This window comes from Geotrypetes seraphini, chromosome 1 (assembly GCF_902459505.1).
Source record: "Geotrypetes seraphini chromosome 1, aGeoSer1.1, whole genome shotgun sequence".
NCBI lineage: Eukaryota > Metazoa > Chordata > Amphibia > Gymnophiona > Dermophiidae > Geotrypetes > Geotrypetes seraphini.
Window position 1 is genome coordinate 104193173 of NC_047084.1, and position 24230 is coordinate 104217402.

General features: G+C 44.1%; 1 protein-coding gene across 4 annotated transcripts in view; it reads left to right on the forward strand.

The window, feature by feature from the left end:
• The window catches only part of CELF4 (CUGBP Elav-like family member 4), a 2081001-nt gene that overhangs the window by 1918119 nt on the left and 138652 nt on the right, over positions 1–24230 (forward strand). For all 4 annotated transcript variants that reach the window (XM_033935324.1, XM_033935325.1, XM_033935326.1 and 1 more), the window contains 3 exons: positions 7590–7733; positions 9543–9690; positions 12747–12896. In XM_033935324.1, coding sequence (XP_033791215.1) covers positions 7590–7733; positions 9543–9690; positions 12747–12896 — 442 coding nt within the window. The remainder of the gene's footprint in view (positions 1–7589; positions 7734–9542; positions 9691–12746; positions 12897–24230) is intronic.

A 24230-nucleotide genomic window follows, 5' to 3' on the forward strand; every position in this document is an offset into this window, starting at 1 on the left:
TAGCGTGTAGCGTGTGTTTAGCTTGCGCTAAATTTACGCACACGCTAAACGCTAACGCATTCATAGACTAACACGCACGGGTTAGTGTTTAGCATGTTTAGCTTGCGCTAAATCTACGCACACGCTAAACGCTGACGCATTCATAGACTAACACGCACGTGTTAGCGTTTAGCGTGTGTTTAGCTTGCGCTAAATTTACGCACACGCTAAACGCTAACTCATTAATAGACTAACACGCACGGGTTAGTGTTTAGCGCATGTTTAGCTTGCGCTAAATCTACGCACACGCTAAACGCTGACGCATTCATAGACTAACACGCATGCGTTAGTGTTTAGCATGTTTAGCTTGCGCTAAATCTACGCACACGCTAAACGCTAACGCATTCATAGACTAACACGCACGTGTTAGCGTTTAGCGTGTGTTTAGCTTGCGCTAAATTTACGCACACGCTAAACGCTAACTCATTCATAGACTAACACGCACGGGTTAGTGTTTAGCATGTTTAGCTTGCGCTAAATCTACGCACACGCTAAACGCTAATGCATTCATAGACTAACACGCACGGGTTAGTGTTTAGCGCATGGTTAGCTTGCGCTAAATTTACGCACACGCTAAACACTAACGCATTCATAGACTAACACACACGGGTTAGTGTTTAGCGCGTGTTTAGCTTGCGCTAAATCTACGCACATGCTAAACGCTAACGCATTCATAGACTAACACACACGGGTTAGTGTTTAGCGCGTGTTTAGCTTGCGCTAAATCTACGCACATGCTAAACGCTAACGCATTCATAGACTAACACGCACGGGTTAGTGTTTAGCATGTTTAGCTTGCGCTAAATCTACGCACACGCTAAACGCTAATGCATTCATAGACTAACACGCACGGGTTAGTGTTTAGCGCATGGTTAGCTTGCGCTAAATTTACGCACACGCTAAACACTAACGCATTCATAGACTAACACACACGGGTTAGTGTTTAGCGCGTGTTTAGCTTGCGCTAAATCTACGCACATGCTAAACGCTAACGCATTCATAGACTAACACGCACGGGTTAGTGTTTAGCATGTTTAGCTTGCGCTAAATCTACGCACACGCTAAACGCTGACGCATTCATAGACTAACACGCACGGGTTAGTGTTTAGCGCATGGTTAGCACGTGCTAAAATGCATAGCGCACCTTAGTAAAAGGAGGCCCAGGATATTTAAAACCTTAAACACCAGCAGTAGGATTTTGAATACAATAGTGTCTTCAACCAGTGGTGTGGCAGAGGTAAGAGGCGCCCTCCTCTCTGCCCCCGTTCCTTCTGCACATCCCCTCCCCCGCTCCTTCCATGTTCCCACACACACACGTTACACTTGTGCCCTCCCTTCCCACCTCGTACCTCTTTAAATCTTCACCAGTGCGAGAAGTTTTTGCTCGCGACATCATTGGCTTTCCTTCTGACATCACTTCCTGGCCTTGCGACCCAGAAGTGATTTCAGAAGGAGCCACGCCGGCGTGAGCAGCAGGCCAAAGTTGTTGCTCACGCAGGTGAAGATTTAAAGAGGCACGGGGTGGGGAAGGGAGAGCACGAGCGTGGTATGGGGGGGCGGGAAATTTCATGGCGACACCAGAAAATATTTCTTCACCGAAAGGGTGGTTGACCGCTGGAATAATCTTCCACTACAGGTAATTGAGGCCAGCAGCGTGCCAGATTTTAAGAAAAGATGGGATTGGCATGTGGGATCTCTTCATGGAGGTAGTTAGGGGGTGGGCCATTAGTGTGGGCAGACTAGATGTTCCGTGGCCCTTTTCTGTCCTCATTTTCTATGTTTCTATATGTTAAATAATAATACATTTTAGCATAATATATGATTTAAATAATTCATAAAGTTACCTAAATGTCACCATCAGTATTTATTTATTTCCCTCCCTTCCCCCCCCTCCCCATGGATCTGTATAGGAAATGAATAAAAGAAATATTGTCATACCTCCATAAATTTAGTTAGTGTGCTCCAAACTTTATTAAAAACACCACTAAATCTCCTACATTCCGCGTTAATTCTTTCATATTTGTATGAAGTGCACACATTCACCCACCAAAAAGTGTAACTTATTCTGTCATGGTATTTCCAATTACTCGTGATCAATTGCATGGAAGGAGTGATTGTTGATTTTCCCCTTTGGTAATACACGTCCAGGCTGGGTGGAAAGATTTTTTTAAAAAATTTTGAGTGCAAATTTTTGGATAAGTAGAAGGGGGGATGATATATGTATTTGTCATAGAATATATTTCTGATTGAATTTAAGTGCTGTTAAAGTGTAATTGACTGTATAATATGGTACACTTATTTTTGGCTTTAAAATGAATAACAATTTATAGAAAAGTTTTGACCTTGGATCAGAATTTTTGCAAGAGAAGGTTCTAGCTTGATGACTAGTGGTAACACGTTCCAGAGCGAGGGAGCGGTGACCGAGAAGATGGACTTTCGGGTGGTATCGTAGAATAGTTCAGTATGAAGGCTGTTGCAATAATCGAAGCGAGGCATGACAGGGCCTAAAGTTTGAAGGGTTAAGAACATAACATAACATAAAACGTACTTGTATACCGCAAATACCATTAACTTCTATGCGGTTCACAAAGACTAATAATACAAATGAAAAAACATCCTATATCTAACTTACTGAATTTTTTTTTTTAAAGATACGTCTCTAAGGCACGTCAAAATTGTTGATACGAATTTGAGATTTTGCAAACGATCCTGAAATTTCTTATATTTACAACCCTTTACAGAAGGGGATGAGAATGATTGATATTTTCTACAATGTTTACGCATGTTTACGATGTTTACGCATAAATGTTACAATTGGAACTATTGAATCATTAATCGTAAACTCTTTTGATGCATCATGACCACAATAGAAGTACAGTGATACCTTGGAATCCGAACTTAATCCGTTCCAGGACCCCGTTCGAGTTCCAAGACAATTCTTCCCATTGAAAATAATAGAAACTGGATTAATCCGTTCCTGGGTCCCACAAATTCAAATTTTAACAGGAAATACACTGGATTTTAAGGTAAAATACTAACAAATATTCCAAAGCAGCATTCAGATTCTGGGGCGCGAACACACACATACAACGTGCAGGGCGTTCGGATTCCAAAGCAGAGTTCGGATTCCGGGGCAAAATTTACTGCAAAAAAGGGTTTGGATTCCAAGTCGTTTGGATTCCGAAGTACCACTGTATTTGTGGTTTTGCAATATTCAGGCTCAGATGGTTCTTAACACAGCTTTCCAAAGGGCCCCTTTATTTGCTAAAATCTAGCATTACGCCAGCTACCAGATATATTTCAATCTATCTATCTACATAATTTTTTACATATAGGATTGGCATATAGGATTGAACATAAAGGTTTGTTTATACTACATCAAACGTTGGCTGCTCCTGCACCGTGGTACTTTAAGCGATAAGTGTGATCAAAACATGCAATGTGGTTATCTCAGGAGAGGGTAGTGAAGGCGCGATATGCTTACACGAGGGCATCTGTGGCAGGAGCAGTGGCATCAAAAAGAGGGGCGGGGGAGGCGGTTCGCCCCGGGCGCAGTCTTCCTAAGGTGTGGCACGCCTCCTCCCCTCCGCCCCCCCCCCGCTTCTCTCCTTGCCGTGTGCACGCCCCTTGCCTTCCCCGTGCCCATTTTACTTCCCCAGCACGAGGTTGCTGCCCGCGTTGGCATCGGCGCTCTCGCTGACATCATTTCCTGGGCCCGCGCCTAGGAAGCGACGTCAAAGGAAGAGCTGGCACCAACGTGGGCATGCTGCTTGCCCTAGAAAAGTTAAAAAGGTATGGGGGCAGGGAAGAGGGTGGGGGAGGGGCGCCACCGCCCCTGCCCCTACTCACCCTTACTATGCCACTGGGCAGGAGTAAAGTTGGGGAATGGTTTATCCGGCCTTGTACGATTAAGGGGGAGGCTTTTTTTTTTTAATTATTATTTGTTTATTATTTTAACAATTTAGACAAGAAAATAAACTTCTTGTACAGAAAATGAATAAGATATGGATTCCAATATCACAACAACAAAATTTTAAAGTAAAATTATCAACTTAATTAATCTTTAAAGTCCCATAATAGAGCGATCCAAAATTCAAATGAGTGAATCAATATAAGAAGAAAGGAAATAACATATCCTGTTGAAGAAAAGCAGACAACTTTCAGTGAGTACAGGAAAAAAAAATTTTTCTTATTCAATTGCAGTTGTTATCGCATTTCCCCCCTCAAGACGTTTCATGGTTAGAAATCCTGACAGCTGAGAGGGTTCAAAGAATATATAGTTAGAAGATTTATATTTTACTAAACATTTACATGGGTATCGTAAAAGAAAAGTTGCACCCATTGCAATTACTCCTGGTTTTAACAACAGAAATTGTTTTCTTCGCTTCTGAGTTTCTTTTGTCACGTCCGGAAATATTTGGATCTTTTGACCTAGAAATTCCTTGTGTCTGTTCTTGAAGAATAATTTTAATATCCAGTTTTTATCTGGCAGCAATACTACATTGGCCAACAATGTAGCTGATCTGACTAATTCTTTCAATGAAGTATCCAACATAGTTGTTAAGTCCATCTGTTGCTCCTGATCCTGATCTTGTTGTTGCCTGGATTGCTGCCTTTCCTGATTTTCCATTGGAAGATAATAGATTTTTGAAAATGGAGGAAAAATTTCTTCTGAGACATCAAGTATATCCTGAAAATATTTTTTTAACATTTCTTTAGCTGAGATTGAGGATATTTTGGGAAAATTTAAAATTCTAAGATTATTAGATCTGCTATTATTCTCCAAAATTTCCATCTTCCGTCTCAGATTCAGATTGTCTCTGATTATAGTGGACTGAATCTTGTTAACTTCCAAGAGATCATTTTCAATTTTTTTCAATTTTTGTATTAATTGCAATATTATCCTGTTTCAAAGTTTTTATATATCCTCATTTTGTTCCTGGAATTTCTGTTCTAGGACTTTAATTTGGGGTGACAAAGTTTGACCGAGGCTTTTAAAAGAATGCTTAAAACTCAACTTTCTTGTAACTGCTTTCTTACGACCTAATTAGTTAGAACTAGCTGATGCCCCGGCGTTGCAGGGGTATTTAATTATAGCAATAACACTGTAAATGGATTCAAATAAAGATACTTTATAGTGGTGAATGAAATTATTTTTTTACAGCTTTATAAAAAGTACAATATTCAAATTATAATGTGAAATATTTGACAAAATGAATATAATACAACTAACACAAAACTTGATTATAAACAACATTTTTAGTTTCACCTCCAGGAGCAAGAACATATAAATTCTTGGGTGAAGAGACCCCCCAGAACATATCACCCCAGGTAGTGAGGGATCTGCATACCAATTTTCGTTCAAATCGGGCAAGCCGTTTTTGCGTGATCGCGGCACATACACACACACATACATACATACACACATACATACATCCGATTTTATATATATAGATTTGGAATTGCTGGCAGATGGTGTGGGCTTTGCAAGGGGCAGTTAATATGTTTTTGTTTTTTTTTAATGATCAGTTTTATTACTTTGTATGTTTTTTGGTAAACTACCTAGGCTTAGGCAGTGTCTACATTTTTAAAATAAATAACCCCCCCTTTTATAAAACTGTAGCGCGACTTTTAGCACAGTGGTGCGGTGGCAACGGCTCCGACGTTCTTAGGAATTCTATGAGCGTCAGAGCCGTTAACACCACGACCAATGCTAAAACGTTAGTGGGGGTTTTGTGAAAAAGTGGGGGCGAGGGTAAATTTGCGTGTTTCATGCATGCATAAGCCAAAGTGCAGGAGAGCCTCGGTGCCGCCATCTTGAATGTGCCATCTTGAAAGTTTAGGCATTAATCCCGACTAGTGCCATGGGTTAACGGAAAAGGTTAATGAAAGCTGGTGGATGAGTACAGGGGTTGGGGGTGGAACACAGTTACCATCTGAGGATAGAAACGGGGGTAATGTCTTGGAGGTCACAGAGAAGGGAAGGTTAAGTGGCGCATCATTCTTGTCATCAGACATTATTGATGAACATTTCTATCAATAACTAACCTTCCCTCCTCCTCCCCCCCCTCCCCCGTTACAAAACTGTAGCGTGGTTTTTAGCGCCAGCTGTGTCGGTAACAGCTCCGACACTCATAAAATTTCTATGGCATTAGAGCTGTTACCGCCGCGGCTGGCGCGAAAAACCACGGTACGGTTTTGTAAAAAGAGGTGGGGGGGGGTTAGAAAAGCCAGAGGCGATGCACAGCTGTTCCTTCCATGCCCCCCCGCTCCTTTCGTGCCACCCATGCTACACTCACGCCCTCCCTTCCCTCCCATACCTCTTTAAATCTTCTCCAGCGCCCCTACGGCCTGCCGCTCACGCTGGCGTTTGCTTTCCCTCTGACTTCACTTCGTTCAGAGTTGAGCCGGGCCGGAAAAGTTGCTCGCGCTGGCGAAGATTTAAAGAGGTACCGAGGAAGTTGGAAGGAGGGCACAAGCGTGGCGTGAGGAGGTTGGAGAGGTGCTGACGCCCCCCCCCTAAAATGGTGCCTGGGGCGGTCTGCTATACCCCTGACTCTGGTGACTGGGTTGAGAATCAGAGATCTCGAAAAACAAGTCTTTCTACATTTACTCAACACCAAATGGAGAAAAATTAACATGCTCAATTAAACAACCTAGAAAAGTGAGAGAAAGTTCATATGCTTATGGAGTTTCATGTTGACCAAAAACCAAGAAAAAGGACCTCAAACGCCCAAACCTCACCCTCCAATGAGAATCTTACTGGGGTATGATTTTTATCATTGGTCCAAAAAACCTGGTTAAGTTTTATTTTAATTGTTTTATTTATTCATTTAATTTATTAATTGCAAAAATCAACTGAATAAATAAAACAATTTCACCTAGAGCACCAAGTTTGATTCTCAATGAATTACATTGAAGCTTTTGAGGCCTTCGTGGTATCCCAAGACCTGGCAATCTATGTCACCTTCCATCCTGGGGGGGAAGGGGGAATGGGAAGGAGGGAGGGGAGAAAGGGAAGGGGGAGAGTGAAAGGGGAGATAGGGTTCACCACATAAAAAAATTTTGGAGGAATGATAGTATTTAATAGAATATATAGAATGGAATTTTCAAAATTAGTGAAATCATTTGTAATGAATATCTATTTGTATTATATAAATATATATTTACTATCTTCCTTCAATAAAAATGTTAGAACTTAAAAATAAAAATCTTAACCATGTTTTTTTGGACCGATGATAAAAATCATACCCCAGTAAGATTCTCATTGGAAGGTGAGGTTTGGGCGTTTGAGGTCCTTTTCCTTGGTTTTTGGTCAACGTAAAACTCCATAAGTATATGAACTTTCTCTCACTTTTTTTTTTTTGGGGGGGGGGTTCTACGTTTAGACCTGAAATAGACCAGACAATATTCTAGAGGATTCTGCTTTTGTAGTGGATTGATCCACCATCTTTCGTGGCTCTTCAGGTCATAAAATGCCAAGTAGAGGGGCAGGTTTTACTCTGGAAGATAATGGGGGGAAAACAACTCTCTCTTCTCTTTTCTTGCAGGGAGCTTCCTCAAGCCTTGTGGTCAAGTTTGCGGACACAGACAAAGAGCGCACAATGAGACGCATGCAGCAAATGGCTGGGCAGATGGGCATGTTTAACCCTATGGCTATCCAATTCGGAGCCTACGGCGCTTATGCACAGGCAGTAAGTTTGTAATTCTGTCCATATGAAAGCCAGCGGAGGGATGGGAACTTTTAGGGGAGAGGAATGATCTGCAAAATCTTTTTTTTAAGTGTCCATATTCTTTCTACACCCCCCCCCCTTACAAAACCGTAGTGCGTCTTTTAGCACTGGTCATGGGGTGACGGGACTAAATCGCGCGAGACAACGGCGCACCAACAACTGAGCGTGATTTTGTCTATGAACCATGGGTGACGGTACTAAATCGCACGAGACAACGGCGTGCCGACAACTGAGCGCAGACAACTGAGCGCAAGGTTGACGGCGCGCCGAAGAAAAGCACTATTTTAAAGGGCTCCGACAGGGGGTGTGGGGGGGGAACCCCCCACTTTACTTAACAGACATTGCGCTGGCGTTGTGGGGGGTTTGGGGGGTTGTAACCCCCCACATTATACTTAAAACTGAACTTTTTCCCTAAAAAACAGGCAAAAAGTTCGGTTTCAAGTATAATGAGGGGGGTTACAACCCCCCCAAACCCCCCACAATGCCAGCGCAATGTCTGTTAAGTACAATAGGGGGGTTCCCCACCAACACCCCCCCGTCGGAACCCTTTAAAATAGTGCTTTTCTTCGGCGCGCCGTCAACCTTGCGCTCAGTTGTCTGCGCGCCATTGTCTCGCGCGATTTTGTCTATGAACCGGTCATGGCGATAACAGTTCCAATGCTCATAGAATTATGAGCTATTACCGCCGCAGCTAAAAACTGCGCTTTGGTTTTGAAAAAGGGGAGGGGGGGTGTAAGCTTCCACCTTATTGGTGCCTGAAAACTCAATGCTGTGATTAAAACAGCTGTTCTGGTTCAGAAAGACCCTGTATTAAAAACCCGTTCCAGCAACAGATGCCGCAAGGCTGTGACAATTCTGCAGTCACTATGAAAGCGTTAATCCACCGCAATAGCACCATCGCTGTGCCTCAGCCTCCACCGAGGAGCAGAATTACGAGGACGCTTCACGGCACATGACCTTCTACGACACGCCCTCTTACCACTTCTCCCGCCCCCCCCCCCCCAACCATTTCCCGCAAAAATATGAAAGTGCGGAAACTTTTCGAAGAACCCTCGTGCATGCAGGACTCAATTCCATAAATGGCGCCGACAAAAAAAAAAAACCACGCTGCGCGCTAGTTTATAAATGGTGGTCGAGTTTAGGCGCCGTTTATAGAACAGCGCTTAGCACTGGAATCTGCGCCTAATTTTTGGTGCGAGAATTTATCCCACTAAATCCTGGTGTAAATCCTCGTGCCTAAATTAGACACAGATCCCAGATTCCCCGATCCGTCCCTTGACCCTCCTTTGGCCATTCCCCTTTCTGGAACCACGTATAAATTTTTCATGCGGATCCCAGCACCTAAAAATGTGAACATAAATTTTAATTGATGCCAATTGGCACTACTAATTGATTATTAGCACCTAATTATCAGCACTGATTGGCCTTTTATTCAGTTAAATTGCACGTAAAAATTGGGGGAGTGCCAAAATTTCTACATGTAATTTTTAATGCCATTTATAGAATTAGGTTTTTAGCTGCTGAAAATTCCCTCTAATTGTTCCAACATTATCTGTTCCTCAGATGCCGTAAATTACCAAAAACAGAACTGCGTTTATGCCTTCCGTGAGCCATAGTGGAGCGATTCTCATGTAGTGGTATCCATGCAGTCGACGCGGATTCCAGAAACCTTCCTCGGTTGCATTCCATCCATGTCCCTAACACGGTGCCGTCCCCTTCGTGCCTACCAGTGAACGCTTGATACTTTTTCGCTGTTCTCTTTTGTTCCAGCTGATGCAGCAACAGGCCGCTATTATGGCTTCCGTGGCACAAGGCGGGTACCTGAACCCCATGGCGGCCTTTGCGGCGGCGCAGATGCAGCAAATGGCAGCGCTGAACATGAATGGCCTCGCTGCTGCACCCATGACACCAACCTCAGGTAAGAGTAAAGTGTAGCACTCGCAGGTGGCATACTGCTGCCGGGGGGGGGGGGGGGGGCACAGCAAGAATTATTTCTCACAAATTGTATTTATTTAAAACATTTATAGACCGCCTGGAGTCTCGGTGGTTTTCAAAATAACATATGAAACAAGTAAGGGTTGAAGGTGGCAAACCAGATATAAAAATGTATAGAAAGAACTAGAAATATTCAAAATCAGTCTGTCCAAGTTTTTATAGATGAGTGTCTCCGGAATGACCTCAGAGAATCAGCCTGGGCTTCCTAATCCACATTCACCCTGCAGGAACTCAATTTTTTTTATTTTTTTTTTTAGCATTGCACTGAGCAAAAATGAGCTACAAGACAGAGAACAGGAGATGTATTCATGTATATCTAATTTCTACAGTTGATTTCATTCACCCTAAGGCCATGACTTTGAAGAATTGAATGAGCCGCAGTTCAATTTGGTGAACTGCCCTGTTCCCAATCAGGTCAGTGAACCCACTATTTAATAAGTCACACTGCAGACTTCAGAGCCATACCCTGAAGAAAGCCGCAGCATGGTGGCTGAAACGTCGGTTTCTACCTGACAAAGACGCAGCGAGGCCCGGAAACCTGCAACAAGCCTGATGCCAGCTGCGGAAACCCTGAGAGAACTTCAAACCCAGCTCCACAGTGAGAACATCTTTAAACCTACCACAGGCTTTTTCCAGTCTATGAACTTTCACAACAAAACTCAAATTTCTGACTAACTGACTTTCCCGCCAAAATTCAAATTGGTGGACTGCCCTGTTTCCAATCAGGTCAGTGAAGCCACTATTTCCAAAGTCATATTGCGGACTTCAGAGCATACCCTGAAGAAAGCTGCAACATGCTGGCTGAAACGTCGATTTCTACCTGACAAAGATGAAGCGACACCCGGAAACCTGCAACAAGCACAATGCTAGTTGCGGAAACCCTGAGAGAACATCAAACCCAGCTCCACGGGGAGAACACCTTTAAACCTACCACAGACTTTTTCCAGTCTGTGAACTTTCACAACAAAACTCAAATTTCTGACCAATTGACTTTCCCGCCAAAATTCAAATGGGTGAACTGCCCTGTTCCCAATCAGGTCAGCGAACCCACTATTTAATAAGTCACACTTCAGACTTCAGAGCATACCCTGAAGAAAGTCACAGCAAGATGGCTGAAACTTCGGTTTCTACCTGAAAAAGACGCAGCGAGACCCGGAAACCTGTAACAAGCGCAATGCCAGCGGCAGAAACCCTGAGAGAACTTCAAACCCAGCTCCACAGTGAGAACATCTTTAAACCTACCACAGGCTTTTTCCAGTCTATGAACTTTCACAACAAAACTCAAATTTCTGACCAATTGACTTTCCCGCCAAAATTCAAATGGGTGAACTGCCCTGTTCCCAATCAGGTCAGCGAACCCACTATTTAATAAGTCACACTGCAGACTTCAGAGCATACCCTGAAGAAAGTCGCAGCAAGATGGCTGAAACTTCGGTTTCTACCTGAAAAAGACGCAGCGAGACCCGGAAACCTGTAACAAGCGCAATGCCAGCGGCGGAAACCCTGAGAGAACATCAGAGCCACAGTTTGCTGTCTCTGTGAATATTTGGGATATGATCTTTTAAACTCAGACCCTTGGAGGCTACAGAATGAAGGACATATGAAGCACCGTGGAGAATGAAGTGACAGTGACACACAAAGAAGGAGGAAAATAATATTCAATAAAGAGAAAGTGATTCTATGACAGAAGGGTAAAAGAGATGAGGTGACGCTGACACACTGCAGGAGACTAAAAAACAGCATTAGGGGCCATTACTACTCTATTTATTACTTATATAGCCTGAAAGACGTATGCAGCGCTGTACATTTTGGCATTTAATAGAGAGTCCCTGCTCAGAAGAGCTTACAATCTAACTTGGACAGACAGACAGACAGAGGTAGGCCCCTCTCAGACCTCTGCATTCTGAGGACCCCTGAAAGGAAGGATCCCTCCCTCCCTCATTCGTCCTGTACTCTCCTCAGAGAGAGCATCAGGAATAGGGTTACCAAATGGCTCCAGAAAAAGGAGGACAGATTGAGGCATCCGGGTTTCACTTCCATTGTGGAAGCAAAATCCAGATGTCTCAATCCAGCCTCCTTTCTTGCTAGTCAGGAAAGTCTCACACTGAAAAGGGCTTCCTGCTTCCCTCATCCATCCTGTACTGTGCGTGGCTGCTGAAACAGCAATCCCAGAGCGGCAGCGAAAGGGGGATTGAAGCCTAATAAGCCCTTTTCTGGCACCCTTCATTCACTACTCAGAGTAATCATCAAATCAGTTGCAGATAAATCAAATATATTGCAACTCCCAGGAGCATCAGGAACATTATTTGTACTAGCGAGAATCTCCATACTGATAATAACGACTGCAGAGCAATGAGGTTTTCATGTTTCATATGTTACATGGTTTTATTCTCTTTCTATAGAAATCTGCTTGCTTTACCTTCCTAGTTACCCAGATGTAAAGAAACTGAGCAGATTAATATTGCCAGATGTGCCTGGCTGAAGGACACTTCTTTTCCATCTCAGATACTGTCCTGAGAAAATGGCTTGCAAAGTTCTGTCTGTGTTTTCCCTATGAACCTAAAGGCTTCTTCACCTAATGGCATCAGAACAGGGGAAATACAATTAAGAATTCAAAAATTACATTTCCGTCTCTGCAGTAAGCAAGCTCCTTTTTTCAGGAGGGCTTTTCTGCATCTTTTTCCAATGACAAAACAATTTCGATAACAGTGTGCCAAATCCCCTATCTGCTGTAAATGTAAGCCGATTTCTAGGCCGATGCCCGAAAATGGTCTTTGGTGACGTGTTACTTGGCTCTCTCACTCACTGAGAACATTGCTTCAAAATTGCAATATAAAATTAATAACACAATGAAACGGTTTAAAATGGTAAGAAAGGCAAGTGAAAAGTTAACACGATTACATCTGCACAGGGCCAGCGGTTTCATGAAAATCTGCATAAGTCCTGAGTTGGTTTTCTTTCCCCTTTCGTTTGCTTTAGGTGGCAGTACACCTCCTGGCATCACTGCACCAGCTGTGTCTAGCATCCCATCTCCCATCGGGGTCAACGGCTTCACTGGCCTCCCACCACAAGCTAATGGACAACCCTCCGCGGAAGCTGTCTTTGCCAACGGCATCCATCCTTACCCAGGTAAGCACATTTGCCCTTAGTGGTTCATTGAGAGTTACATTCTGGTTCAGTAAAAAAAAAAAAAAAAAATGGCCCCTGTTGCCAGAGGGCTTACAGTCTAGGACAGGGTTCTTCAATACAAGGCCCGTTGGTGGCCCCTGAAGGCTTCTGTGGCAGCCCTCATCATCATTCTGGCTTTTCTTTTTTCCTGTTATTCTTTGCCTCTCTACCCAAGCTCGTGAGAGAAACAGCTGTCTCCTTGAAGGACAATTCAAATTATATGGCAATGTTCTCAGTAACGTATTTCACTCCAGAACAATCTTTAGAATAATGGAAAATGGTTAAGTCCTGGATGTTGAATTCTTACTTGAGTGTATGAGAAAGCCTATTGGAAAGTACTATAGCGGTGAAGTGGTTGGACTGAGGCTTTCTCACACACTCAAGTAAGAATTCAACATCCAGGACTTAAACATTTTCCTTGAAGGACAAGGCATTTTTCCAAAGATGAAGAGAATGCATTTTAAAATGTCTACCTCCTTAAGGATACCGTCAGTAAAGAGTTTGAAGGCGGGCTGGGGGCAGATGAAGATGAAGAGAATGCATTTTAAAATGTCTACCTCCTTAAGGATACCGTCAGTAAAGAGTTTGAAGGCGGGCTGGGGCAGATGAAGATGAAGAAGATGCATTTTAAAATGGCTACCTCCTTAAGGATACCGTCAGTAAAGAGTTTGAAGGCGGGCTGGGGCAGATGAAGATGAAGAAGATGCATTTTAAAATGGCTACCTCCTTAAGGATACCATCAGTAAAGAGTTTGAAGATGGGCTGGGGGCAGATGAAGATGAAGAGAATGCATTTTAAAATGTCTACCTCCTTAAGGATACCATCAGTAAAGAGTTTGAAGGCGGGCTGGGGCAGATGAAGATGAAGAAGATGCATTTTAAAATGGCTACCTCCTTAAGGATACCATCAGTAAAGAGTTTGAAGATGGGCTGGGGGCAGATGAAGACAAAGAGGATGCATTTTAAAATGGCTACCTCCTTAAGGATACCGTCAGTAAAGAGTTTGAAGGCGGGCTGGGGGCAGATGAAGATGAAGAGAATGCATTTTAAAATGGCTACCTCCGTAAGGATACCGTCAGTAAAGAGTTTGAAGGCGGGCTGGGGGCAGATGAAGATGAAGAGGATGAATTTTAAAATGGCTACCTCCTTAAGGATACCATCAGTAAAGAGTTTGAAGGCGGGCTGGGGGCAGATGTAGGGTTACTATATGGCTCCAGAAAAAGGAGGACAGATTGAGACATCCGGGTTTTACTTCTATTGAAACCAATGGAAGTAAAACCCAGATGTCTCAATCCGTCCTCCTTTTTCTGGAGCCATATGGTAACCCTAGGCAGATGTCATTGACGCACACTGGTCAGCAGTGTCACAGCCTTGCAGGGGAAGAAATTTGGCGTCATTCCTTCAGCTCATTTGGGTCCAAAGTGGCCCTGACTTAAAAATTTGGGAAGACCACTGGTCTTGGGTCTCTGTTTACTAATGCGTGTTAAGGCTCGATAGCACAATTTAATGAGCACTAAATAATGAAGCTTCTTTACTCTCAATGGAGCAGTAGTTATGCTTTGAATATACTGTCCATGGATCTTATGTGGGGCCCGGCTGAATATCATCCGGGACCCACCTAAAGGGAAGCAGGTCCTCCCATCCTCTGAACTCCACTCCCACCCTTCCTCCATAACCCACGGGACTCCCACGGAGACCCCCCTCTAGCCAATGGGACTCCCACGGGGATGGAAGGCTTTGGAAGAAGGGTTCGTCCATATAATATAATGGACCTGTCAGCCTTAGTTAATTACCTGAACAGAAAACAAAAAAAGGGTTCCACCAAAGAGATTCCACAAGGAAAACAGCAGCGCAAACACAAAAGAAACTGTGGAATTGATGATCCTGTCAGAAGTAATTGCTGCTTTTTATGGAGACGGGCGGGGATGGAGGTAATTCCTTGCGGGGATGGGTGGGGACGGAGAGGATCCTGGCAGGTGCGGGTGGGGACAGAGAGGATCCTGATTAGGATGGGCGGGGATGGGTGGGATTTCTGTCCCCGCGCAACTCTCTAGTTCTAATCCCTTTCCTTCCTCCTGAAAAGATTGTGATCCCCCCGCCAGACCCCTTACTCCCATAGGTCCCTCTCCCCCTGGACCTACCCTAATATCTTTGGTCCTATAAAAGTCCAGTGGGCAAGAGCAATGGTACTTTTGGAAGGCTCACAATTTCCTATAAAACCAAACTGATTAGAGTGGGATTTGGACCTGGGTTCTCTTATGCTCCAACCCATTGCCTCAATTTGTGTCTGTTACTATGAATTATTTCTGTAGCGCTACCAGACGCACGCAGCGCTGCGCAGAGTCACAAAGAATAAGAAAACAGTCCCTGCTCGAAAGAGCTTACAATCTAAACAGCCAAGACAGACAAACAGGATGTCATGGATACAGTTAAGGGGAACGGTTTCAATCAATCAAATTTTTTTATACCGCTCAATCAAATTTCTAAGCGGTGTGCACCTCATGGGGAGTTAGTAAGACAAATAATACACAAACTGTAGACAAACAGGGCCAAGAGGGAAAAGTGGGAAGAACTACAGTAATCAGAGGAAAGTGAACATAAAAGGAAAGATACGTTAGGAGGTGATCGGAATAAATATTATCAGAAATTTCCCCATAGGAATTAATGGAAACTCGGACAATTCATTGCACATCCCAAAAACTTTAATAGAATAATCACCAGAGTTATATCTTTAGCAACGCCTCCACCGCTGCCTCGCCATGTACCTATCCGCACGGCTTCTCCAGTTCTCTCGGGGAGGACTCTGCCGCTGTTCACTGCCTCTCCAGGTGGACGACAAAGGTCTCTCTCCCGCGGAGGACCCCCAACGCCCGGCCTCCTCGTCGCTCTCTGCGCCCCAGTCCGCCATTGCGTCTATGATGTCATCCAAGCTCCACCCCCTTTTGATTGCACTTCCTGTTTCCGGCGTTGCTGGTTGTGGCATGGGCAAGGCGGTGGTGCCGGCGTGGGTTGGTGGTGTCTGCTGGATGTAAGGGTTTGGGGGTGGGCCATGCTCATTTACTGAGTCAACACTCGTTTTGCAAGTTAAAAGTTTGCTCAAGTGTCTTTCTCGCCTTGCAAAACACTCACAAACCGAGGTTTGACTGTACCATTAATTATGCCTTTAGTGCTACCAGACATAGACAGTGCTGTACAGTTCAGACCAAGTGGTTGCAAGAAAGGACACAAACTCCAGTGGTTGAGGTTTACTTCCCCTCACATGAAATAGCCAACAGCATCTTTCCACGCCAAAGAGGAAAATACAACCCCATGAATAACAATACAAAACACAAGAAAATGTGGGGAAGGGACACAGTACGTCAGCCTCAAGAGCCACCAATTTATTACAAGCATATAAATCACTAAAACATATACACGAGATGAGGCAAGCCCATCAGAGAGTCTTTGATCTTTTTTATACTGGATCCCAACACAGTCCGTGTTTCGGCTTTGAGAAAAAGCCTTCTTCAGGGGTGTGCTTGCAAAAATCCAGTAGATGGTGCCAAAACACTAGAAAAACTTAAAAGGAATGCTCTCAGTTAATACGTAAAAGCTTGCAAACAGCGTAGTGCTCAGTCCCACAGCGCAGCGAGCAAATTGTATAGCCACTAAAACATATGTTTTAGTGATTCATATGCTTTTATGTTCAAACATTTTTATTGAAGGAATAAAGTAAAAATATATTCATATAATACATAAAGAAATTCCTTACAAATGATTTCACATATTTTAAAATTCTAATCATATATTCTATAAAATACTATCATTCCTCCAAACATTTTTATATGGCAAACCATAGTCCCCCCCACCTTGTCATCCTCTTTCCCTTTCCCCCTCCCTCCTTCCCTTTCCTTCCTCCCTCCCTCCTTCCCTTCCCCCTCCCACCTTCCCTTTCCACCCTCCCTCCCTTTCCCCCTCTGTCCTTCCATTTCCCCCTCCCACCTTCCCTTTCCCCCCTCCCACCTTCCCTTTCCCCCCTCCCTCCTTCCCTTTCTCCCTCCCACCTTCCCTTTCCCCCTCCCACCTTCCCTTTCTCCCCTCTCACCTTCCCTTTCCCCCTATGTCCTTCCATTTCCCCCCTCCCTCCTTCCCTTTCCCCCTCCCACCTTCCCTTTCCCCCTCCCTCCTTCCCTATCCCCCTCCCACCTTCCCATTCCTCCTTTCCCTCCCAGGATGAAAGGTGACAAAAACAGCCAGGATTTGGAATATAGCCATAGCTTCAATGTAATTCATTAAGAATTAAACTTCTTGCTCTAGGTGAAAGTTTTTTGAATATAAGGGTCCCAAGTTTTCAAAAAAAAACGAGTTCGTCTAGGAGATTGACGAACCTCCCAAACCTCAAATAAAAGTACACGATGAAGTTGGTTCCTCGAATGCCAAAAACTAGGAGGTTCTGTCTGTAACCAATGTTGCATAATACATTTATGACCTACCATACGAACTTTCATATTTTTTTTAATAAATTGAGTGTTCTTGAGACTAATGTACTGTGTCCCTTCCCCACTTTTTCATGTGTTTTTTTTTTATATAACCAACAGCATCACCAGTTAAACAGAGATATATCCTAATGCCTTCTCTTCCCCCCCTTCCTTTTCCATCACCCTCATACATTTTCTCCAGCAATAACCCATGTCACCTCTCCCGTCCCTGCCACGCGTGCAGACACACCCACCCACCCCAACACACTTTCCCTCCCTCCCTCCCCTCTTCAGCACCTTGTGTGTGAGTGTGAGTGATTTTCATTTCAAACGCTTCAGCGAAGGACAGCGAGTAGGCAACTAAGCTGAGATCCTAAATGCCGAACTCTTATTAGACATCTGCAATCCATTTCATTAGCATTTGGAAGCATTACCCCTGTCATTTATAACAATCAGCCATGTTCCATAAAGCAGCGACTGGAAGGGTGAAAAGAGAGAGAGAGAAAACTCATTTACCATCTTTAAACGTGGAATATGAGCAGATTTAATGAGCGAAAGTCTTCAAAACTCTCTCTTTTCTGTGGTAATGAATGGAGGTCATTAAATCATTTCTTGAAAATTCTTCTAATAAGAGCATTTGTTCTCTGAATTGGGGGAGTTATCAAAATGAAAAATCCATCAAACCTTTTCCTTCATTACTCATTCTCTGGCCGCTTTTTAATAATGAATCAGGTTTTAATGAAGGGGGAAAATATGCCCCATGCTTTTTAATGGATGTGAAGTACCTTCATATCACAGCACTGTTATTCACCCCTATTTTTTCTGTCTGAATGGTCCCTTCCATACTTCTATTTATCTCATCCACAGCTCTGCTTGTTCTCATAAATTTTGCCAATCATTCCTTCCAAGTATCACATCACACAGACATAGGACTTGAGTTTCAAAAACTCACCACAATTCTTCTTTGTCAATACTAGCGATTGCTGGGGGGGGGGGGAGGTCCCTCATTTTCCCATTGCAATGATCTTTTCTGACTACAAATATAAAAGCATAAATAATCACAAAATAAAGATCACAAAAAAGAGAAGCACAAGAATGAACACCAATAAAGCTGAGTCAAGAGTTGTGGAGAGGAAAAAGGTGATGGAATTCAAAAAAGCGTGGGATAAAAATATTACTCTGAATAAGTTAGGGTTGCATTTTATTAGTTAGTATCTTTTTTGAACTGTGTTACTTTCTTTTATAAGACACTGTTATTTGGATCTGTATTTTAATTACTTGTAGTAATTAACTATTGTATAAACCGCCAAGAACTGATGGTTTGGCGGTATATAAAAATAAACTACTATTATTATTAAGTAGAAAATGAAGGATGTAAATTAAAGACCTAAGGCCAGTTTTGGAGAAGCCTGCATGGTCTGTGTCCCATATATGGTGATTCGGTGTAGGATGGGCATCAATGGGAAACTCCACTAATGGAACATGAGGATATTACTGGCTCCTTGTGACCCTGGGCAAGTCACTTAATTCTCCCATTTTCCCAGATACATTAGACAGATTGTGAGACAGGGGAAAAATGCTTGAGTACCTGAATAAATTCATGTAAACAGTTCTGATCTCCCCTGGGAGAACGGTATAGAAATTGAATAAATAAATAGAGTAACAAGCTAAAGCCTCTGATAGCCAGAGCAGCTATTGTGACATCACAATACCTTATTTCACCAATAAGAGCCAGTGATGTCACAATGGCTTGATTGTCCTATACTTGGCTCACTTTCACTACATTTTGAATTCTAGAATGACACAGTGGTTAAAGCTACATCCTCCGCATGCTGAGATTGTGGGTTCAAACCCACAATGCTCCTTATGACCCTGGTCAAGTCACTTGGTCCCCCAATACCCCAGATATATTAGATAGCTTGTGAGCCTCCAGGACAGACAAGGAAAAATGCTTGAGTACCTGAATAAATTCATGTAAAAACCGTTCTGAGTTTCCCTGGGAGAACAGTATAGAAAATTGAATAAATACATAAAAAGTGTGAGAAGTTTCAGCCTCTGATAACCCGAGCCGTTATTGTGATGTCATAATGCCTCATTCCTCCAATAAGAGCCAACCTCATCAGTGATGTCACAATGGCTTGACTTTCCTGTTCTTGACTCACTTTTACTTCATTTTGATTTCTAGAGTGACGCAGTGGTTAAAGCTACAGCCTCAGCACCCTGGGGTTGTGGGTTCAAACCCGCGCTGCTCCTTGTGACCCTGGGCAAGTCACTTAATCCCCCCATTGCCCCAGGTACATTAGATAGATTGTCAGCCCACCAGGACAGACAGGGACAAAATGCTTGAGTACCTGAATAAATCCATGTAAACCGTTCTGAGCTCTCCTGGGAAAACAGTAGAGAAAATTAAATATATAAATAAACTTATGCAATGAGGTGACCCCCAGAACATATCACCCCAGGTAGTGAGGGATCTGCATACCAAGTTTCGTTCAAATCGGTCAAGCCGTTTTTGCGTGATCGCGGCACATACATACATACTTCCGATTTTATATATATAGATAAAGAGTTTAACCTCATGCAAAATTGTCATTTCTTTAATAAGACATTAACTATTTTTTTCTGCGGCCCTCCAAGTACCTACAAATCCAAAATGTGGCCCCGCAAAGTGTCAGTTAGGCATATAACCAACTCCAGGTCGGCACAAGCACTTACGCCAGCCTTCAGCATGGCATAAGCAGCCATTTCTAAAGTTAAGTGTGCAAGTACAGGCTTATGTCATGTAGTAGTCTATAATCAAAATTACGTGTAATAGCTGCTATGGAATTCATACTTAGCATACATTCTTTAGACACCTAACTCTAGCCCAGTAGCTCTCACACTTTTTTAGCTCTGGCACTCTAAATGGAGCGAACGTTTCTCGTGGCACATTTCAATTGACATTACAAAATTACAAAAATCAACAAAAAAAAATTAAATTTGAGGGTTATTTATTTAAAGGTCTGTAAGCTATGTACAGTACTCCCCCGATATTCACGGGGGGTCCGTTCCAGGAACCCCCATGCATGTTGAAAAACCACAAACACGGTTTTTAGCAGGGGAGACAGGAGAGGGCGGTCGGAGAGGCAGGGGAGGGCAGCTGGAGCGCCGGCGAGTGAAAGAAATCACTCGCGGTATGCTCCGACCGCCTCTTCCTGCGCTAAAGTCGGGCCTCACCAATCAGGAGCTGCTTTGACAAGCAGTGGCAGCGCAAGCCCTAGCAGAGCCTTTCCTCTGCCGCATCACTTCGGTAGATATGAATGGAGCTGGGACTGAATGCAGTGGAGGATCGATGAGGGCCAAAAGGGTACAGAGGACTAAGGAAATGGTGTTGGATAGCGCCGGGAGCCAATAGAAGAAAGAAAGAAAGACAGACAGACAGGGGGGGCAGGGAGAGAGTCAGAAAGAAAGACAGACGGGACAGGGAGAGAGACAGAAAGAAAGAAAGATGGGGCAAGGAGAGAGACAGAATGAAAGAAAGACGGGGCAAGGAGAGAGACAGAAAAAAAGAAAGACGGGGCAAAGAGAGAAACAGAAAGAAAGAAGGGGCAAGGAGAGAGACAGAAAGAAAGAAATTCTACACATCTATTCTAGCGCCCATTAATGTAATGGGCTTAAACACTAGTTCTTTATAATACCGAGGGCCTCAAAATATTTGGTCCAAAATCTTGTCTCTTGCAATTGATACTTTGATAGTTTTTCACTTTCTGCATGTTGCACTGCTTTCAGCTGTATATAGCTGAAATTATCAGAAGCAATTAAGGAAAGATTTATAAAGAATAACGAGTTTTACCTCATGCAAAGTTGTCATTTCTTAAATAAGACATTAACTATTTTTTCTGAGGCCCTGCAAAGGTTTTGAGTTTGAGACTCCTGTTCTAGGAGCACTGGATGGCACCGCTTTGGACCTCCCACTGAGCAGGTCCTCTGGGAAGGCAGAGTGACGTCACAGAGATCTCGCCAGCACTCGTTAGATCTCTGTGTCCATCACAAAGCTGCTGCTTCCACTGTGAGGATCTGGAATGCGAGAGGCAGTCGGCTTCGTTCCCCACCGTCATCAGAAGGAGGAGAGGTTAATCGATTTGGTAGAATAAGCCTGTGAAGTGCTGGTGGCCCACTGGTATACGCAAATGAGAACATAAAACAAGCGATTGGTTATAACTCCCTGCCAGATCAACACATTCGTTTTGTTCATGCAGTTATTGTTGTGTCTGAATGCCTAATTAATTACAACAGTAAACTCTGGCTCCTTTTAATCACTGCATCAGCTGTCCTAATCAATCTTAATAATCTGGAAATCATGCTATGGTACCCAGGAATTTTAATCTACATAAATTTTATGAGGCCTCTAGCAAGCTTGTTGTATGAAATGATATAATTATGGTTATAGATTAAGGATGTACAGTGATTTAAATTGGATTTAGGAAGGAGACCTATGCTTCTCCCTTCCTTATTTTGTTCTGTGATCTCGACCTTGGAGTTGTTCTCTAAGACTGTGAAAGTCGCGCACCTTCCAGCTTAAGCTTGCATGCGCCACGGACAGAGGCACATGGATGCTCAAAGTCGCGAAAAATTTGCTTGTCACATGCGCCACAGACAGAGGCACACGGATGCTCAAAGTCGCGAAAAGTTGCTTGTTACATGCGCCACAGACAGAGGCACACAGATGCTCAAAGTCGCGAAAAGTTGCTTGTTACATGCGCCACGGACAGAGGCACACGGATGCTCAAAGTTGCGAAAAAATTGCTTGTCACATGCGCCACGGACAGAGGCACACGGATGCTCAAAGTTGCGAAAAAGTTGCTTGTCACATGCGCCACGGACAGAGGCACATGGATGCTCAAAGTTGCGAAAAAGTTGCTTGTCACATGCGCCACGGACAGAGGCACATGGATGCTCAAAGTCGCGAAAAATTTGCTTGTCACATGCGCCACAGACAGAGGCACACGGATGCTCAAAGTCGCGAAAAAAGTTGCTTGTCACATGCACCACAGACAGAGGCACATGGATGCTCAAAGTCGAGAAAAAAGTTGCTTGTTACATGCGCCACGGACAGAGGCACACAGATGCTCAAAGTTGCTTGTCACATGCGCCACAGACAGAGGCACACGGATGCTCAAAGTTGCAAAAAAGTTGCTTGTCACATGCGCCACGGACAGAGGCACACGGATGCTCAAAGTTGCGAAAAAGTTGCTTGTCACATGCGCCACGGACAGAGGCACACGGATGCTCAAAGTTGCGAAAAAGTTGCTTGTCACATGCGCCACGGACAGAGGCACACGGATGCTCAAAGTTGCGAAAAAGTTGCTTGTCACATGCGCCACGGACAGAGGCACATGGATGCTCAAAGTTGCGAAAAAGTTGCTTGTCACATGCGCCACGGACAGAGGCATACGGATGCTCAAAGTTGCGAAAAAGTTGCTTGTCACATGCGCCACGGACAGAGGCACATGGATGCTCAAAGTTGCAAAAAAGTTGCTTGTCATATGCGCCACGGACAAAGGCACACGGATGCTCAAAGTTGCGAAAAATTTGCTTGTCACATGCGCCACAGACAGAGGCACATGGATGCTCAAAGTTGCGAAAAAGTTGCTTGTCACATGCGCCACGGACAGAGGCACATGGATGCTCAAAGTCGCGAAAAATTTGCTTGTTACATGCGCCACAGACAGAGGCACACGGATGCTCAAAGTCGCGAAAAAAGTTGCTTGTCACATGCACCACAGACAGAGGCACATGGATGCTCAAAGTCGAGAAAAAAGTTGCTTGTTACATGCGCCACGGACAGAGGCACACAGATGCTCAAAGTTGCTTGTCACATGCGCCACAGACAGAGGCACACGGATGCTCAAAGTTGCAAAAAAGTTGCTTGTTACATGCGCCACGGACAGAGGCACACGGATGGTCAAAGTCGCGAAAAAAGTTGCTTATCGCATGCGCCACGGACAGAGGCACAGGGATGCTCAAAGTCATGAAAAAAGTTGCTTGTTACATGCGCCACGGACAGAGGCACACGGATGCTCAAAGTCACGAAAAAGTTGCTTGTCACCTGCGCCACAGACAGAGGCACACGGATGCTCAAAGTCGCAAAAAAAAGTTGCTTCTTACATGGGTCACAGACAGAGGCACACGGATGGTCAAAGTCGTGAAAAAAGTTGCTTGTCACATGCGCCACGGACAGAGGCACACGGATGCTCAAAGTCACAAAAAAAGTTGCTTGTTACATGCGTCACAGACAGAGGCACACGGATGCTCAAAGTCGCGAAAAGTTGCTTGTTACATGCGCCACAGACAGAGGCACACGGATGCTCAAAGTTGCTTGTCACATGCGCCACAGACAGAGGCACACGGATGCTCAAAGTCGCGAAAAGTTGCTTGTTACATGCGCCACGGACAGAGGCATACGGATGCTCAAAGTTGCGAAAAAGTTGCTTGTCACATGCGCCACGGACAGAGGCACATGGATGCTCAAAGTCGCGAAAAATTTGCTTGTCACATGCGCCACAGACAGAGGCACACGGATGCTCAAAGTCACGAAAAAAGTTGCTTGTCACATGCACCACGGACAGAGGCACATGGATGCTCAAAGTCGCGAAAAAATTTGCTTGTTACATGCGCCACGGACAGAGGCACACGGATGCTCAAAGTTGCTTGTCACATGCGCCACAGACAGAGGCACACGGATGCTCAAAGTCGCAAAAAGTTGCTTGTTACATGCGCCACGGACAGAGGCACACGGATGCTCAAAGTTGCGAAAAAGTTGCTTGTCACATGCGCCACGGACAGAGGCACATGGATGC